General features: G+C 40.0%; 1 protein-coding gene and 1 long non-coding RNA gene across 5 annotated transcripts in view; both read right to left on the minus strand.

The window, feature by feature from the left end:
* Nucleotides 1-556: 556 nt before the first annotated feature.
* Nucleotides 557-10,653, minus strand: LOC142486530 (uncharacterized). The gene is made up of 4 exons (XR_012799015.1): nt 6,595-10,653; nt 2,045-2,140; nt 1,508-1,631; nt 557-1,412 (listed from the first exon to the last, which is right to left on the minus strand). It is a non-coding gene; the product is annotated as an uncharacterized LOC142486530 (long non-coding RNA).
* A 1,861-nt stretch (nt 10,654-12,514) lies between these two features.
* The window catches only part of CABLES1 (Cdk5 and Abl enzyme substrate 1), a 180,646-nt gene continuing 172,439 nt past the window's right edge, over nt 12,515-20,721 (minus strand). For all 4 annotated transcript variants that reach the window (XM_075585131.1, XM_075585126.1, XM_075585128.1 and 1 more), the window contains 3 exons: nt 19,266-19,372; nt 17,676-17,883; nt 12,515-13,389 (listed from right to left, as the gene is read on the minus strand). In XM_075585131.1, the coding sequence (XP_075441246.1) occupies nt 13,249-13,389; nt 17,676-17,883; nt 19,266-19,372 (456 nt within the window). In that variant the 3' untranslated portion in view covers nt 12,515-13,248. The remainder of the gene's footprint in view (nt 13,390-17,675; nt 17,884-19,265; nt 19,373-20,721) is intronic.

Raw genomic sequence — 20,721 nt, forward strand, 5'->3', positions numbered from 1 at the left:
AGATGGCATAAATTCATGAATTGTAATGCAGTATATATATATATATACTGTGCAGTATTGCAGCCAGCGGGAATAAAATGCTTCAATCCCTGCCTGGAAAATACCTCAATGCACTCGGGCAGAAAACAGTCACAAACCTCAATACACCCGGGTATACCCGAATTCGTGGGACTAGCCGAGCTCGAATAAAGTGTGTCGCCAGTGTAGCTAAGTGTATTAAGATGCGTCCTATCAAGTTAATTGTGGTTGTCAGGGTAGCAGCTGCCCTGTCTCCGAAGTACGGAGTTGACGCTGGCTACAGTTTCAATAAACAACCCAAGTCATTTTTTGAATCTGCAGCAGCGTCACTGTTACCTCGGCAGCCAATGAAATCATTCTTGAGAATGATTTCAAGACTGCAACTTCGATCCCTAAGCTGCTGTCTGTAGCCCCGCCTCCTCCCTGCCTCCTCAACTCCTGAAAAAGTCTGCTGGGGTGGATGTGCACACATCGCCCAGCAGACTGCTGCTCGCACACGCGAACGCCCCCCCCCCCCCCAACTCCTGCCTCTGGCACCCTGAACGAGGCCTAAGTCAGCGCAAGTAGTAAAGCCCTTTATTGTTCACACTATTAAAGAGTATGAAGCATGCATTTGGTAAGGAGTTCTCGACATAGTAACTCCGGAGTAGGTATGGATCGGCTAACCATAAGGTTCCCTGTGCATTCCTGATCAAATAGGTATGGAGATCGTATGCAGTACATAGTAGCGAGTTGCTAAATCAGGAGCCTAAAGTTTATGCAGAAGGGCCCACTCGACAGTGGTGGAGCTTTACTAATCCCATGCAATAGACGGACAAGTTATCCATTTACTATAGGTAACAAATTACAGTATCTCCCCAGCACAGGAGTGAGAGCTACCAGGGGATGGAGTTCAGAATAATATGTTTTGCCACAAGTTTTCTGTCAAGTGAGATGTATGTCAATACCTGTGGAGCCTTATAGACGGATGTCAAACAAAGCACCTTTTGTGTTTTATAAAATGTCCTGGGCGTCCATCCTTTTTCTATCTGCTTATTCACGCCCAACCTGCACCTACCCAGCACTCTGCAAAGGCCTGAGAGACTGGGCACTGCCACTGTGTATAATCAATCTGATGTAGTCTCTTTTGGAGCTGGGTATGGAGGGTTACACTTAAAATCAGTATTTGCTCGATATATATCGCAATTAAGCACAAGAAAAGAACAACAAACACTGAACTGCCTAAATGAAGCTGTAACTTTAAATTGGAGTTTATATAAACTGGAGCAGTGTATGTTTGTTACAGGATATGATGTATTGTGGAGGATCCACTTGATGGTTCTCTTTAGATGTCGTTTTATACATACTTACAAAACCTCACGTTTGTTTTTGAAGTGAAACTGCTTTGCTGGCACCTGCAGAGTTTTGAGAGGATAAATCACTGGTCTTGTAACGAAAAAGTGTGACGAAAGTGACATCACGCTACAGATGGTTGCGCGCTTGCGCATACCTTAAAGTTCCAGGCAGCACGGAGGTTGAGGGCACGCGCATGCGCAGCAGTAGCCGGCTCAGCACGCTGTACCACAAGTAGGCATGGAAGAGGGAAGGGAGAGAGCTGGAGAAGCGGGAGAGAGCTGAGGAGGAGATGAGATGAGGAGGGAGAAGAAAATTGCAGTCAGTATTATCGTATACTACGATGCTGATTTATTTAAAAACCAACCTATAACATTTGTCATGTTTTAAAAATGTTATACTGATTAATAAAAAAAAAAAGTCATGTTATTTGGATTACATCAGGCAGGGGGGGCCCGACTAATATCACGGTTGAAAAGGGGGGCTCGGTGTACAAAGTTTGCTCATCCCTGTGTTATCACACCAGTTCTGGCATTAACGCTCATTGACTCAATGGGAGTCAACTCTAGAATGTGTGCAATAACCCAGACAGGCGCTTGCTGCATCTGCCCCTTAGGGCCTTTTCTGTTTGTCCCAAATTGCCCTGGACAGCCACTTTGGAGTATATATAATTATATAAGTATAAATAATTTACCCGGTGTAGATGACAGCATTGCGCTCCTTCTGCTTCCTGTAGAACGTAGTTCTAAAAACCCTCTTCATTTCATGGCTTGTTTTTTGAGGCTTGCTCCTAGAGGTATAGAATAGTGACTGAATTGTAACCGTTATGATGGTCATGTCATTTTTAATAATTTGGCACCATTGAAAAGTATTAACTTATGTTCTTCTCGTAATTTACAACCCACATTCTTGTGGCATTTTAAAAAAGGTTCTTTAAAAAAAAAAAAGGAGCAAAACATTCAAAATCTTACTGTATTTAAAAAAAATGTTTTTATTTTTTTATATCAGTTCTGTAGTATTAGATAATAGTTACTGAATATTGTTTTGTTTTCCAACTTAATGCAATTTTTTAATGCGTTTGAATGTATTGAGCATCCTTTTCAGTTTCTTTAGCTGCCTCTGGCTGTTTTTGAACCCTGCCCTCTGCCCAACACAGGCATATTATTTGCAACAAATGATCACAAACAGGAAAGTGTTGCAGTGTTCCCAGAAGGAGCCTGTATCCAAGTTGAAAGCTGTAACAATAAACAATGTAACACTTAGAATATAAGGCTATATTGTAACTGTTGCATTTCACTGACAGAAGGATTGATTCGGCTGCAACCATTGATTTAGTCCCAAAATCAGGATATTCCCTGATCGATCGGTAGCTTGCATAGTTAATTTTCATTAAAGGTAATCAAATGTTGCATATAATAATTACCACCACCAAAATATATATATTTGTTTTTTTAAAGGGAAGCAAGGAATGTTCCTTTTAATTATTAGATATCAACAATGGTTTTGCAACAATGGCATGGAGTTGGACTTTATTAGATAAGTGACTTAGTAGGTATCTTCAGACATACCCACAGGAACAAGAGACCTAGATAGGAACCCAGTATAAGCTCAGAAAAGTGGCTGTATGTGGCCCCATTAACAGAAGGTGCTCTAGACTAGAGAAACTCCTTTAAATCTTCTGACAAGGGCCAAGCATGATGCCTGTAAGGTACTACCGCAGTGTTACTGTATCGCTAACCACTGCTCATCACACGGCTCAGTGTACAAGGCACTGAATGGGACACTCCTGTTTAAAAACACTGCATTTAAGATGATGAGATGAGACACTCATATATTTGTAACGTGATACCATGTTCAGGCATCAGCATTGTATAAACATATGTCGTTTTGTATAGTGCTGCATACTGTATATAATTTGAATGCACAGAAAACGTCTGTTTTGGAAAGTTTGCAATCTAATCCTTAATGCCCCAGGCACAGAAAGATAAAGTGATTGCTCAAAGTGTCAAACCGAGTTCTCTCACTTCAAATTGAGCACGGTTCCTCATCTCCTTAAACATAAGGAAATAGGAAGCAGCAGCAGCAGGAATCTGTATGTATGTACAGTATGTATGTATGTACATTATGTATATCTTTATACATAAGTACTAAGATGCTGCTGTGAAATCCCAAAATATTCTCAGGATGCTCAAAAAAAGAACAGGAAATCATTAAAGGTCATCAACAGAACAACTTTACTTTTCCTTATCCAGAACCAGCTTGTACAAGCAATGTGCCCATTACAATCTATATACAATTTCAGTAACAAAGGAATCATTTTCAATTAACATTTTTTTTAACTATGCAAAATATATTGGTCAATTTAGCACAAAAAAACTAAACCAAATGTAAAAAAAAATATGCATTTTTGTTTTCTTGTTTCCCCCCCCCCTCTTATTTCAAAACATGTTATACAACTGGAAAAGGGAATGAATGGTGCCAGAGAACCAAACTTTGCTTTGGTCTTGCCATACAGTACTTGCACTTGCCAAGTGCAGCCTTGATGCCGACACCGAGTAACAATATGGCTTTGTAACTTCTGGAAACAAGAGTGCAATATATTTTATAGATTGTAAAAGCTTACATTAAACATTCAAATGCAGATATTGGGCATTATCCAACTAAAACAAGATTTCCAGCAATCTGATTTTAACGCAAAAAATACATAATCAGTGTGAACCGGAGATTAGGGCTGGGCAGAAAGAACGTGAGTTACTGTAGCAGTGTATCTTTACGGCAGCGTTCATTCAGTTCAGCCACTACCTTATATCAGTGGCTCAACATGATACATCCGTGGCTAGTAACGTGTGAAGGCATAATTCACATAACATTCCTATCACAAGGCTTTCGTAGTGTGTGTGTACATTATATATGTATTGTATAGTCACAGTGCTTTTACTGCATCCTGGACAGTACACTGCAGAGGGCTACTGGATCCCTTTGATTGAAGTTACTTACAGGGTTTGAGGTATATTCACTGAAGTGCAAGAGCTACTAACAACAGCTAACTCGTATTCAATTGGTTGCTCATAAGCAAATCAATGCTGTGGCACAGACACATTTACACAACAAAACCCACCAGAAATTAATATGGGTTCTGCTAAAAGCCTCAGATAGCTGTCCAAAGCCCTCGACAAATAAGTGGCGCACTAGCAAAAAAACACTTACTGTAATATGAAAATTGATAAATAGCTCTCCAACATTGTTATAAAGGGAGTGATCAATGCAACATAATGAGTCAGTAAGAGTCACAGTGAGAAACCAATTGGTCACATATTTTGTTACGTGTGCGTCTAACTGGAAGCAGTTCATTGGTGCAGCGGTTACAATGGAAACATACAAAGTGTTCCGTTTGCTTCCTCAGGACAAGTTAGCGAAGGTTCCCAGTGGAGCATAACAGTTAGGCCCAGATCCTCCAAGGATGCCAAGCTTTAGCATGCCTTTACTCCCAATGATTTGCTAAAGCTTAGCAATATTTTTTGGATCTGGGCCTAAGTGGGACTTTGCAATGAAAAAAGAAAAACCACACGGTTTATTAGGAATCAACAATATATTATGGGATTAAAAAAAAAAAAAAAATCTTACTCAATAGTAATGAACTGCAAGTATGAATGGGAACCAGCTGTTAATAAGCGATCACTTTCATTACAAAATCTAAAAAAAAGACAGTCCCAAACAATAATACAAAAGGGCCTTTAAACTCTTGGCTGCCACATTGATCTGCTCGGGCAGTCCATGGGTTAATGTAAACACAGTCACACAGGTGTTTGTGTTATTTTTACAACCCACAGTGAATAAATGATTCTGGATATTATGATTCTGGTTTGTAAAAATAAAGGTGATGCCAATGCAGCACAAGGACCGGTTGTTCTAATTGTCTTCTTAATTGTTTCACCCCCATACAATGTACAAGATACGCAGGCAAAAAATGACTTTTCAATTCTTTTTTGCAGTTTGTGTTGCCACCAGCAAGCGCTGAAATAGCAGCCGGTACATTTTTTTATTAGACTAACTCGGGAGTTTTAAAAGCTTTCCTTGTGAGCCTGGGGTCACCAACCAATAGCCTACCGTATGCAAATGAGGTGCATTCCCCTGTGAGCAAATAGAGTGGCAATTACTGAAAACCTTGAGTGGCTGGAGGTCTTCAAAATCAGGGCCGAGAAACCCTGGGCTGAGGGGATTGTTCTACAGTATATCCTCCAAAGTGCCCGATCCGAGCCGTTTTGGGACAAAATTCCTTGGGCGGATGTAGAATAAGCCCTTAAATCAGGGGTGGCAAACTCCAATCCTCAAGGGCCACCAACAGGTCAGGTCTTCAGGATATCTCTGCTTCAGCACAGGCGACTCCATCAGTGGCTCCGTCAAAGAATGCACCACTTGTGCTGAAGCAGGGATATCCTGAAAACCTGACCTGTTGGTGGCCCTTGAGGACAGGAGTTGGCCGCCCCTGTACTAACTGTTGAGGTTGCAAACTCTTTGTCTCTCAATGCTGTGACGAGTCCTCATAACTGTGTCTTATACGGCATGATGTGTGGAAGAAAGTTTAAGGTGCGTCATGAATACTCACATATGTACGGTTTAGCCATTTATAGCAAGAACATTATTGAACATTTGTATTACTTTATCCTCTCTGAAGGCTGCCAGATTCTACCCCATGTACATAAAATCGTCACTTAATATTTAAAGCCGCAATCCCCCTCATATAAAAACTATGGGGGGTTTTCCTAAAACTCCAATAAGGAGAACTGCAGCTTGATCCCGCATTAACTGCTATTCCAGTGATTGGGCCCCGTGATATCCCTTATCAGAGTTTAGTGAATGCCAGCCCAAGTTTCTTATTATGTACAAACACAAAGAAGGGGGAGATCACAGGATCTCCCCAAGATCCCAATTAACTGCACTCAAGGGCTGTGAAATAGTGTTGGGGGTTAATTACTCCCAGACCTAATCGCCAAAAATGGCTAATATACGTACATAAAGTAACAGCTCCCAACACTGTGGAAGGACAATTACCAATAAATAGTTTCTTATTATCCATATTTTTCAAATATTCCTAATGATGGGAGGATCTATTGATATTTTCATTTTATGTGTCAACCCCTGGGTCATTTTAAATCGATAAGAAAAAGAAAAGATATACCTGGGCGCTAACTCACTTGCGTTAATGAAGACGTAAAAATAAAATCCAGAAAGATACCACCTTACCGAGAATAGGTCTGTTCCTGAGGCTCAACCCCAACAGGATCTATCCCGGATCATCCTCCGTGCATGAAAAGAAACAAATAATGGGGTATCATAATTTTTAATCGATACCTGGCACTGTTTTCTAGGACATGGTATCTCAGAAATGGGACATTCATACTGGAAACAGAGGTCAATGGAGGGAGACTGGGAGTTTCAGAGGGAATCAGAATGTATTTGTGGATTGAAGAATGCTGAACGCTCCTCTACATTTTAACTGATGACCAAACATTCAAACCTGAGCTACAGTATCACAGGCCTGGTGAAATTGTATTTAACATGCAAGATCAGGCGGTAACATTCTTAAAGGTTTTCTGTCATTATAACGCGGCTGGAGAATAACACTATATGAAAGCAGACATTATACTGTATGCCTTTTAAGTACTTTCTGATTGAGATGCAATATCTAACTTTTATCTAGCATTCATTTAGTGCAGCAAGGGCAGATGTGATTAATGAGCAGCAACACAGCTAGTCATTTAGATATCCACCCCCTAAAATATGATCTAAATAGACCCCTAACAAGGTAACAAGCGCCTTGCGAGAACCTGTAAACTCACAACCAATTAAAAAAACAAATTCCCCCTAAGAAATGGGAGGTCGTGCAATGGATTTTAGGTTTATTCTTTTCTATAAAAATGGGACATAAAGATTATTTAAAAAAAATAGATATCTTTATGATCATATAATATGTAATAATGCTTTGCATGCTTCACAGCACAGAGAGGAGTTAAACATGTTCCTGTCCCGTTGGAAGTTGCAGTGACGGGTTTCTTTCTGCTGGCAGGGACGGCTTGGGACGCGGGAATTTCCACTACTTATAACAGCATAGCTGAACTAAATGTTTTTGGAAGGCTCTTTAACCACAAGTCTGATCTCACAGTGAAACATGCTGGCAGTGTGAGACACCCAAAGCAGACATGCTAACACACCATGTAAAAGATGTGCTCTGAGTGCTTAAAGGATTACATACAGCTGTGATTTTGTGAAGGTCGTGATCTCTTGCCCCTCGCCCCTCTCAGACATAGACCGTGCTCTAAACATGTTTGCATGTAAAACAGGGTTACCAGTATTTCACGAGGAACATTGTGCACACGCCTGCAATATATTGTGTGTGGAGATCATTTAATTAATTCAAAGAAGCATTCCGAGGTTTCTTAGTGACATCTAGATGCCGACAATGGAAAATGTGGTAACTGCATTGCAGGCAATTTTTCAATGTACTTTTCTGGATACAGATCATAACCTAGAAAAGTGGCTAGGGAAATGTAAAAGCAATATATTTTTTACATTCAAAAACACGAATGTAGTTTAGGCCTCACCAGCAGCCTTACATAAACCTACAGTAACAGTAAGTGACACGCAGAAGCATCACGCTGTGATGGTGCCGTTTCAGAGAATGAATGGATCTATTTTTAAACAGTTATCATTTGTTGGTGAATTGTTCTCCTTGAAAACATTTTCTTAAGAATGCTGTCCTTGTTCTTGAAGAATTACATTCTCCAGTTCTCAAGCACATTTTCATTCACATTTTAAGACCAGGGGTGTGCAACTCCAGTCCCTAAGGCTCACCAACAGGTCAGGTTTTCAGGATACCCCTGCTTCAGCACAGGTGGTGCAGTCGAAGACTGAGCCACCCGTGCTGAAGCAGGGATATCCTTAGAACTTGAGTTGCCACCCCTGGTTAAGGCAGCAGTGTCAAGAAAAAAAAACCTAAGCAGGTTTTCTACATTTTCCCTTTTTGATTGGTAAGCATTTTTAATCCCTTCCACTCTGGAAGTGGCCCAATCAAACACCGAATGTAATGATCCCGCACGCATTACTGGTTCATAAATATGCTCAGTGTTCTTATGTTTGGACAGCGTCAAACAAGTGTGATATATATCTGCTTTCTGAGCATGTAGTCTTGAGTTCCAGGAAATGTTTTTTCTATGATGTAAGTGCACATATTTATCAAGTAATGTACTGCACATCTACGTCCTACTATTTTTATTAGTTTATGTATCAAACGTTACCTGCAACAAAACTAACGCAAAATAAAAGTATAAAATGCACGAAAGAAAATATTCCATTTCTTTCTGTGTTTTTTATTATTGGATTAAATCTGATGTGTAAACCCAAACAGTTAACATAAAAAGCAAACAAAAATAAAATGATGGCCGGCAGTTCACTTACCTACTGGCTGCGTTGGCATAGAATATGCCTTTCAATGTGGGTCCCAGAACTAGCTGAGTATTTTGTTCTATCCCACATGCACGCTTGTATGGAGGAGCCCCACCCTTTAGTATTGTTTTTCCCTTAAGAATGGCACGCGGGTTAGTCATTCTCATCAACATATCCCAAAAATAAAACTCAGCGTGTGTAACATTTCACATTTAATGACGTGATTCATATGCACTGGTTCCTGTTAAGGCTGCCACAGCCCAGCTGCAGGAACGAGATCGACTGTCTGTTCTTTCCCCCCCTCCCGATTCCTCCCACCACATAACTACACAGTACTTACTCCTTGCAGCTTTGTCCTGGTGATTTATTATCTAGTGTAACTTAAACCCTACCAATCCGTCTGTGCATTACCAAAGAAAAGATCACAAAATAACTCGAGCACCGATTATACAATCACAGACGTAGCTCAGAAATAGTCTATTTCCCTGACCCTCTATAGACCTTCTTATCCTCCTGTATAAAATGTTCTATCCACAGGTTTCTCCTTTTATCTATTTCACCAATTCTCAGTGGTTTCATTGACTTTGTTAATGCAGTGTCACGTTTTCAGGCAAGGTCCATTCAGATCTACTTTTTTTTAGGACCAAAACTTATCTGGGTCCCTGGATTAGCCCATTTTTGCAGTGATTGGTTTAAAATAGCTCTTGTCTTTGATCATGCCTTGCCAGTGAATAAGCAGTGGGTAAAGACATGTAATAGCAGTGACGCCCGCACATTCATACTGCCCAGTCCCACTTCTAAAGCAGTTGTCCATCTTTTGTCCACAAAAAGGGGATCACATGAATGTGTGTGTGCTCAAGCTCAACCTTTGAAGGCCATTCAGGAGCATCTCTCTAGTTAACACATACTTAACCAATTAGCCTTAATTATCACTGACAACTTGCTTGGGTATGCATTTCCCTGAACGTCCAGCCTGTAAGTAGCCCTTAATGACTAAACGTGAGCACTGGGGCACTAGTCCATGAAATTTCCTTCTCAGCAGTCTGTGTTAAGGGCACCAGGAAAGCAATGTGCAACAGGCCCATGCATGGCACAGATGGCTGCAGTGGATTGTGCGGTCCCTTTGTTGTAGGAGGAGAGACGCATACAAATAAACAAAGCACTTTATTTAACTCAATGTTCTGTTTGAAGAAATCAGAAAATAAGCGTTTTGTGACACGGGTTACATAACATTCCTTCGAAATTATAAGAGAGGTATTGGAAGCCAGGCTTATTTCTTGGAGAAATTAAATACAAATAGGGAATCGCTTCAGACTGGAACACTATGGTAATATACTTTTTTTTTCAAAGCATAAAATATGAGTTAGAAGGTTTGCTGCAAATTTTTAGTTTAAATCAATTAAGGGATATTGCCACCTAAGGCTTATTAGAGGTTAGAATTGGTTGAGGTTTGAGTTAGACAGTGCAGAGTCTGTAAAATCTTAAAATGAGTTCATATTGGGCGTCTTCAGTTGAAGAGGTTAATGGAAACGTTTACGGGAATGTCTCAGCACTCCAGCTGATTTCTGAGAATGGAATGCATATCACATTACAAAATATCCTCCTTAAATTAACTTAAAAGCTTCCGTTTCCTGTGGAATGGTTCATTTCAAGTTAGACTTCGTTATTTTTGTCACCAAGTGTTTTGCGTGTTGTGATACCTCTTAATAGTCCATCATGATAGTCCTTCACTTGTTTTAATTGTAAACAATTTCTCAATGTCTCTTTTCTTCAGACTATGCACTCTGAGTACTGTATCTAAACCAGGAGTGGCCAACTCCAGTCCTCACGAGCTACCAACAGGTCAGGTTTTCAGCATATCCCTACTTCAGCACAGGTAGCCCAGTCAAAGACTGAGCCACTGATTGAGCCACCTGTGCTGAAGCAGGGATATCCTGGAAACCTGACTTGTTGGTAGCTCTTGTGGACTGGAGTTGGCCACTCCTGATTTAATGTATGATAGTACATTGGAAGAAAAGACTTGTAGGTGCTTGAAAACAAATACATGACAAGTTATGTCAAGTACATTGGTTTTCAGCCTCTGTTCTGTAGAACCATATGCATTCATTCATATATTGTGTACACATATGCATACATACAGTATATACACACATGTAGGTCAGTTTACAATATTCAAATCACATCTCATGTTGAAATGACAGACTTCAATTCTTACAGGAGGTTATAAGGGGCTCCATGAGTAAAATTTGGTAATGTCCGATGCTTTACTCTTAAAGAAAAATAACTTACAAATTGCCTTATTTTTTTAATGTAATAAATAAATAAAAAAAATGGTATTCCATGTTCTACTGTAATCTTATAAAATATATAGGATCTTGAAAATGTTTGGTTCATTTAAAAACACCGCAGTAACAGCATTTTTGTTTTCCATACACTGGATACGGGGCATGGGGTTTCCCAAAGTCCTAATACATTTGTGAAGGCGTTCCTTATCGTCATAATACATTGCTCATACAAGGCAAGACGACCACTGATCGACTGTACAATGAGATACTGCAAAACTACAACGGTGAAGAACTTTCACGATGGAACATGGAAAGAGATCACATCTTATAACACAGCTACACTTCTCCACAACCAATACAGCTAATAGAAATCTGCACTAGATCACTTTTAAAGTGACCCTGTATTTATCGCAAAACTGCAGGTTTATAGGATATGTACTTTTGATCAAATGAAATTAATTAGATTTTCAACACTGTTATAATCTTACAACCGGCTATTTATTTCGAAACGTAAATTGAAACAACGAAAGAGGTGTGGGGTAGCTTTAGTAAGTGAATTATGCCCGCCACTAATTCCTGACACTCCTTAGAAAACCTCCTCATCTGTGGAAGTCACAACCTCACAGAGGAACATCTATTCAACATCTCACTTTCATTAGAGGAGAGAGTATATACAAAGTATTTAAGGTAACACCAAAGATCTCTATTAGGCAGCACCAGTCAGAGACTTGCATTTGAGCAATGTGGTGCTCTCCATCAGTACATGGTTTCAGAAGTAAATTAAAGTACTATTCAAATATCCTTTATGGTGCCCTTATGAGGTTGGCAAATAAATGATCAACTGTATTTGAAATAAATGTAAATCTTTTTTTGATGCCCTTGTGGTGATAACAGTCACAAGGATTAGCATGCTGCGGGTAAACTTAGGCATTCATGGACATTCTCACTTGTTGTGCCCATCTCTAGTTGCGTACGGGCCACAGCACTCAGGTAGCTGGGAATGCAAATGAAGCCTACTACTTACTCTTCCATTCCTGATGTCAGGGTTGGGTGGTGACCATGTGACGGCTAATCAAGCAGACCTTCGGGCCCCAAAGGAGGATGTGACGTGAGCGGTTTTAAATATCATGCAATGCTTACAGTGCTTTCCAATGCCTGATTTCTAAACACATGGCTGGTTCTGAGTTTGTAACTTTGTACAGATTATCATAGAAGGAAGCTCCATGAATTAGTGATGTTATACTGCTGCTCATATGCACGTATTTGCACGTATTTGCACATGGTTATCATGGACTGCTGTTTTAATCTCTACAAAACACTGCTTAATATGTAGCACAGTAAAACGTGCTTAGTATGCACTCTAACATAGAGTACAGGAACTCAACATCAAAGAGTGTGACTCTAGACATCGCCTCAACAGTGAAAAAGTGCAAAAGTTTAAAATGACGTGGCTTTATACCAAAACCTGAAGAACATGGTCATTGGAGACGTAACTCAATCCAAAGCTTTTAGACTTAGCAAGCACATTTTTGGAATGAAATGATTGTTGCATTGGTTCACTTGTTGAAGTATAAGGACCCAGTGCCAAGTGAATCAAGAGACAGAAGATGTTTTCCACTGCGTTGCTTATGCAGAGGATAAAGATGCAAATGTGAGAAGTCACTTTTGTCTTCCAACCATAAAACTATCAATGACTTTGCCAACAATGGAAGGATGAACAGATTAAGTGTCATAAACCACAAACAGTAAAAGTGCTTTTCTCAAAAGCGAATAGTAAAATAGATTGGCACATTCATTTTTGACACAGTGAGGGGACCATATAACATCATACATAAATGTGATGTCCTTCGTTTTTATGTTGATTATCAGATCCGTAGGCGAAGAGATAGAAAGGACCACCCATGATTTAATAGTGAAAATGCACAGTTGTGAAGTAGGATAAATTGTTTGCTGCTTAAGATTGTGGTCCACATATATTTTGTTTGCTCCAAGCAGTTATTTGGAATAGTGTTATTGATGCATTGCTGTAAAAAATATATATATATACCAGAGAGCCACACAAATAACAACGTTGGTTTCAAGTCTTATTTTTGCATTTCCAGTTGCAGCTCTATAAATCCCTCCAATGAGTTCCGCTCTACAAGAAGGCTCCTCTGAAGTGTATCCTGTGCTAGGAGCTTTGGATCAAGCGTCTACAGTGAGGCATCACTTCATGCTCCGGCAGGTGAAGGGCAAACTCCAAGGCAACCAGGATAGGGAATTCAAAGGCCATCAACTCTCGTCTGTTCAGACGGAACTTCTCTTCCAGTTTCTAAGTAAAGCGAAGCCCAGACAAACACACACACACACAACAAAAATTAAATCATTACAAACAAGGTCATTGTTAGAGAAGGCTCAGGATTTAAATTGGTTAAGAAATAAAGCTCTATTTCTGAAGATAATGAACAGTGGTGGTTTTAAGTAAAGGCAACCCAAGCAAATGATTGGACCCCACTGGTTTTATTTATTTTAAAGTCAGGGTAAGCAAAACATTGATATAGATGGTGTTATTTTTTAATATAAAACACAATCTCTGCTGTTAGACTATTATGATTAAAAAAAATCCATGACAGTATATTACTCTTTACCTCAACACCCTACAAAAGAACAATTCATCCCAAGGGCATTACAGGAGACTCGGGGCGTTCTTTTAGGTTGGAGGAAAGGAGATTTCACCAGCAACAAAAGAAAGGGTTCTTTACAGTAAGGGCAGTTAAAATGTGGAATTCATTACCCATGGAGACTGTGATGGCAGATACAATAAATTTGTTAAAAAAAGGTTGGACATCTTTTTAGAAAGGAAAGGTATACAGGGATATACCAAATAAGTAAATGTGGGATGAATGTTGATCCAGGGATTAATCCAATTGCCAATTCTTGGAGTCAGGAAGGAATTTATTTTCCCCCTTATTGTTTTTTTTTTGTTTGCCTTCCTCTGGATCAATAAGTAAGTATAGATATAGGATAAAGTATCTGTTGTCTAAATTTAGCATAGGTTGAACTTGATGGACGTACGTCTTTTTTCAACCTCATCTACTATGTAACTATGTAAATCCTTACGGCTTTCATCTATTCATTATTACACCGTGCTGCCTTTCCACATACCTGGGTTATTCGTAACTACTTGTACATGCATTATTGTTTTGCAATATTTTGCATGCATCTTCCACTAATGAAGAGGCTGGAGAGCCCATAATAGCCAATTGTTGGCCTTGTGCAAATATAGAACACCACCTATGAACTTCATGCCATGAAGCCGACAAGTGATTCCCTTTCCTGTCCTTTAGCGTCTGTATCACATATCAAATGCAAGTTTCTTCGGCAGGCGAGGTTAATGGCAGATCACAAGTGGCAATTTAACTTTTCACGTGAGAGAAATGAAAAATGACTGCAATCACACAATTGTGCAATTGCATAAGCGTCAAATTACTCCCTGAATTATTCAAACTAAAGGTTACAAAAGCAAACGGGGCAAAATAGCCATAAACTACTCAAATTACCTTGGGAGGCCAGAGTCTTGCCATCATTTTAAACCTCAAAACAACCAGATTGCTTAATGAAAAAAAGACCCTTCAAACGTTAGTATTTTGTATATGGGAAGCAGAGGTCAAAATATGTAGGTATTGAATTATCACTACTTTTAATTCTGAAACTGAGTTTCACTTTAAAGGGCATATTTTGAAACTGATCTCTCGCCCTTTTGTTCCATGTAGATAAGCTATTCCCTCTAGATATATAAATAACATTTAAAATATATATATACATACACAAAGTGCCCCTTAGTTCCTGATATATATTAGTGCATTTTCTTTGGGGGTTTTTTCGGGGCAAATATATGGCGAGCCACTTATAATTGCCAATGTGAAGCTTTGGGTATGTCACAATAACGTTACCTATACTGACTGGTTCAAACATGTTCGTCTCCCCCAAGGAAGAAGAGGAAAAGAAAATAAATTTTGCGACCAAGTGTAAATAAGCACAAATAAGTATCCCGTTTTATTTCTCAGCATCATGCTGTGCTGCATCCAAGCAGAGAGTGAAACATTGCTTTTCAAGAAAGGAATTGAGGATGAACTACTTCCCCTTTTAGAGGGAATTAATTACCCTGTACTATTCCAACTCTCCCCCAGAAGGGACACGTGTAAAGAACATGTGAGGTTCAGAAATACACCCAGTAGTTTTCTGACATGCTCTGGAGATGACAGGGTTAGGAATATGCCTTCTCTATCTAAGTCACCTGCATGATGTGGCCTTGTGGTTAATGTCAAAGACTTTAACTCAGACATGCCTACAAACATGCTGGCATGCAGCCAACATCCTGAATATTAGTCCTTTATACAATGAGCTTTTTCTTAAAGGAGCAGTTCTTTTAAGAACCATGTACAGGTTACATCTCCGCTCCAGGGACCACCAGCGCATTATCGTAAGGGGTTAATATTACCATGTGCTATTTATAGATGCTGTCTTCTAAGGCCAGCACAAGATGCTCTTTAAGTACACTGTACAGCCCCATTCAACAATACATTATCAGGTATACAGACACACTGATGTACACACATACATTAACAGGTATAAAGACACACTGATGTACACACATACATTAACAGGTACAGTATACAGACACACTGATGTACACAGTACACACATACATTAACAGGTATACAGACACACTGATGTACACAGTACACACATACATCAACAGGTATACACATACACTGATGTACACACATACATTAACAGGTATGCACATACACTGATGTACACAGTACACACATACATTAACAGGTATAAAGACACACTGATGTACACAGTACACACATACATTAACAGGTATAAAAACACACTGATGTACACAGTACACACATACATTAACAGGTATACAGACACACTGATGTACACAGTACACACATACATCAACAGGTATACACATACACTGATGTACACACATACATTAACAGGTATAAAGACACACTGATGTACACACATACATTAACAGGTACAGTATACAGACACACTGATGTACACAGTACACACATACATTAACAGGTACAGTATACAGACACACTGATGTACACAGTACACACATACATTAACAGGTATACAGACACACTGATGTACACAGTACACACATACATCAACAGGTATACACATACACTGATGTACACACATACATTAACAGGTATGCACATACACTGATGTACACAGTACACACATACATTAACAGGTATAAAGACACACTGATGTACACACATACATTAACAGGTATAAAAACACACTGATGTACACAGTACACACAGTACACACATACATTAACAGGTATACAGACACACTGATGTACACACATACATTAACAGGTATACAGACACACTGATGTACACAGTACACACATACATTAACAGGTATAAAAACACACTGATGTACACACATACATTAACAGGTATACAGACACACTGATGTACACACATACATTAACAGGTATACAGACACACTGATGTACACAGTACACACATACATTAACAGGTATACAGACACACTGATGTACACACATACATTAACAGGTATACAGACACACTGATGTACACACATACATTAACAGGTATACAGACACACTGATGTACACAGTACACACATACATTAACAGGTATAAAAACACACTGATGTACACACATACATTAACAGGTATAAAAACACACTGATGTACACAGTACACACAGTACACACATACATTAACAGGTATACAGACACACTGATGTACACACATACATTAACAGGTATACAGACACACTGATGTACACAGTACACACATACATTAACAGGTATACAGACACACTGATGTACACACATACATTAACAGGTATACAGACACACTGATGTACTGTACACACATACATTAACAGGTATACAGACACACTGATGTACTGTACACACATACGTTAACAGGTATACAGACACACTGATGTACACACATACATTAACAGGTATAAAGACACGCTGATGTACACACATACATCAACAGGTATACAGACACACTGATGTACACACATACATTAACAGGTATACACATACACACATATATTAACAGATATACAGACACACTGATGTACACAGTACACACATACATTAACAGGTATACAGACACACTGATGTACACACATACATCAACAGGTATACATACACACTGATGCACACAGTACACACATACATTAACAGGTATACAGACACACTGATGCACACAGTACACACATACATTAACAGGTATACAGACACACTGATGTACACAGTACACACATACATTAACTGGTATACAGACACACTGATGTACACACAGTACACAAACACATTAACATATACACAGATGCTGACACACGTACTGTAGTCTATACCTAGTCCCACTGCTATTTACAATCATATCAAATGATCTGCCCTCATGTACATGAAACACGCGCACATCCACACATGCTTACACACTGCGATATACTGCTGACACTTTACGCCGGTGCGCTTTTTGACAACACAAGTGCCAATGCAACTGCTAAGCAATGTGCCTAGTGTACTTACATCAATGAGGTGTTTAACTTCATGTTTTCTCAGGTCACTGCCAATTTTGGCTGCCAATAGGATACAGGCCCCGGCACAAAGCTTTCTGTTCTGCTTGTTTAACTTCCCCTTCAACGCAAGTTTCTCAAAATACACAAAGGCCATGGCCACCGTGGGTTCTTCATAGGCGCACTCGTCCTGGGCAAGTTTGCGGATGTCCCGTTTCAGGCTGGAGAGAGAACATCAGTCAGCAGCACAATCATTGCAGGAGATCAGGAGTGGCCAACTCCAACTCAGTCAACGACGGGGCCACCCATTGTGTGTGCTGAAGCAGGGATGACCTGTTGGTGGCTCTTGAGGACTGGAGTTGGCCGCCCCCTGCACTAGAATATCTCAAACAGGCGATGGATCGCACACTGCTTTGCAGAGTTTATCATGTAATACACAGTTACAATGGGTGTGGAAAGCCCTATGCCAGGTTTTCTTCAAGCAAAACATTTATATTGATAAGAAAGCTACAGGTCCACTTACAATCATAGGTCTTGTTTCTCTGTACTCATTTGCTTATCTTTTAATGCATGTGTCTTTTACAGGCCGTTGTACTTTTCCCTGTATCTAAATGTTAATGTGATGTATTTTTTGTTATCGTTATAAAGTAATAAGGCAATACCTAATTATTCCAACATTAAAAAAAAAATGGGATTATACATGGACCATAAAGATCATATTTGTCTAATTCAGATGCAAGGACAGGTAGCCTCAAACACATATGTAAAAACACAGCAAATACATATTTTTTTATTTTTTGAAGGCTAGCGGAAGAGCGTGACAACATGCACAGATTCCATTTTACAGTGGGAAAAAGCATTAAAGGACACAACTAGAGCTTATAATTACAGCTGCCAAGGTTATTTAGCAACTGATGTATGTCTGAGTCAATCCCATAACACTATTAACCCCTTCAGAACAGCTGGGACCTACAAGGCCTTGCAGCACCTCTCTACTACGGATATGGCTTAAAAGAAAAGTTGTGCGCTAAAGACACGGTGTGTGTGTGTGTATATATATGTGTGTGTGTGTATATATAGGTATATATGTATGTCTATATATTGTGACGTCTCAGTCCCAGCGTCGGATCTTTTGTCCAGATCAAAGGCAGGAAACACTGTACTTTCTAAGCAGGGGTTTATTTACAGGGTACAAAGCAGGTACAGGGTTAACTCATAACACAAAACAGAAACAAAAGACCTAACTCATTCCAGGAGTACTGACTAATACTGCTTAGTCCCTAACTAATCGTGGGAGAACTAAACTCCTTCCCCACTTTACCCAGTGTACCTGCAGCAGGTCTCCTTTCAGTCTCTCACAGGGCTGTCTGTGTGTGCCTTCAGAACAGTATAGCAGCAGCGTCTCTCACACTCTCTTGTCTTAGACAGGCAAATATATATATATATAATAATAATAATAAATAATAAAAATATAATAATATATATATAAATAACTTTACCCCTCCTTTAACCCCTGTTCACATATTTCAAGCAGGTGGTATAGAGAAGGGTTTAGGTGCTTTGCTCATTATTCACTTGACTTCTCTGTAAGAGTTTACTGTACCTTCTTATTTTGCTGAGTGTCAACTTGATGTGAGGAAATTTCTCCTTGAAGGTTTCATTCATATCTTTCTTGAGGTCTGAAGGTTTCACGTACTCTATTACAGTGGTCTACAAAGTAACATATTACACGTAACATATCAAAATGAAGAGCAACAGTTTGGCATAGAAATACAAAGATGTAGGATTTCAATGTTAGATGTCATGCCATGTAACCCTGAAGATCTCTCTCTCAAGATTTGCTATTTTTCTGTGACAGTCTGTATTTCTTCACTGCATCAACATAAAATCATCCTCTGTATTTTTATTCGTAATAATAGAAATAACGGGAAAAACCCACCTAAAGAAGAGAAATGCCTGCACCCACTGCCCTCTCTCTCTGACCCCTCTCCTGCAACCATTTACCCCCTCTCCTTCACCCACTGCCCTCTCTCTCTGACCCCTATCCTGCAACCATTTACCCCCTCTCCTTCACCCACTGCCCTCTCTCTCTGACCCCTCTCCTGCGCCCACTGCCCACTCTCTGACCCTTTCCTGCACCCACTGCCCTCTCTCTGACCCTTTTCCTGCACCCACTGCCCTTTCTCTCTGACCCTCTCCTGCGTCCACTGCCCTCTCTCTCTGACCCCTCTCCTGCACCCACTGCCCTCTCTCTGACCACTCTCCTGCACCCCATATCTCTTTCCTGCACCAACTACCATCTGTCCCTCTGACCCCTCCTGCACCCACATAACCCCACTCCTGCACCTACTGCCCCGATCCTGCACCCACTTACCCCCTCTACTGCACTCACTGCCATCTCTCTGACCCCTCTCATGCACCCACTGCCTTCACTCTCTCTAACCCTTCTCCTGCACCCACTTAACCCCTCTCCTGTAGCCCACTGACCCCTCTCATGCACCCAGTCTCTCCTACACCCACTGCCATGCCAATATTGTCTTCCTTCAGGAAACACACTTCAGCGCTAAATCAAAACACAAATTCCTCGAAAAGCTATTTTCTAAAAAAAGTTTTAGCCTCAGCCCAGACTAAAAGCAGAGGAGTGAGTAGCTATCCTATTCCATAATAACATTCCCTTCAATCTAGACTAAATATTAGCAGACAGCGAGGGCTGCTATCTGATCCTCTTATACAAAATAGGATGTGCCACCTTCACTCTAGCAAACATGTATGCACCGAATACTGATAGAGAATGCTTCTTCAGTACATTTTCAGTAAATTGAGGAGTGTCTGGGAGGGTCAGGGGTTTCTGGGGGGAGACTTTAACACAGCTCTTGAACCTCAAACTAGACAGAAAAGACTCAGTGGCAAGACCCAAACACTGCCAGGTGAGCGCAAGGGATGCGTGGTGCTCAGGGAGGAGTGCAAGCAGGACAGAATATAAAGACAGAATATAAAGACACATTTCCAGGAGCACGATTACACTTTTCTCAGCAGTCAACAGATCCTATTCGCATATG

The sequence above is a fragment of the Ascaphus truei genome, chromosome 2 (genome assembly GCF_040206685.1).
Source record: "Ascaphus truei isolate aAscTru1 chromosome 2, aAscTru1.hap1, whole genome shotgun sequence".
Classification (NCBI taxonomy): Eukaryota; Metazoa; Chordata; class Amphibia; order Anura; family Ascaphidae; genus Ascaphus; species Ascaphus truei.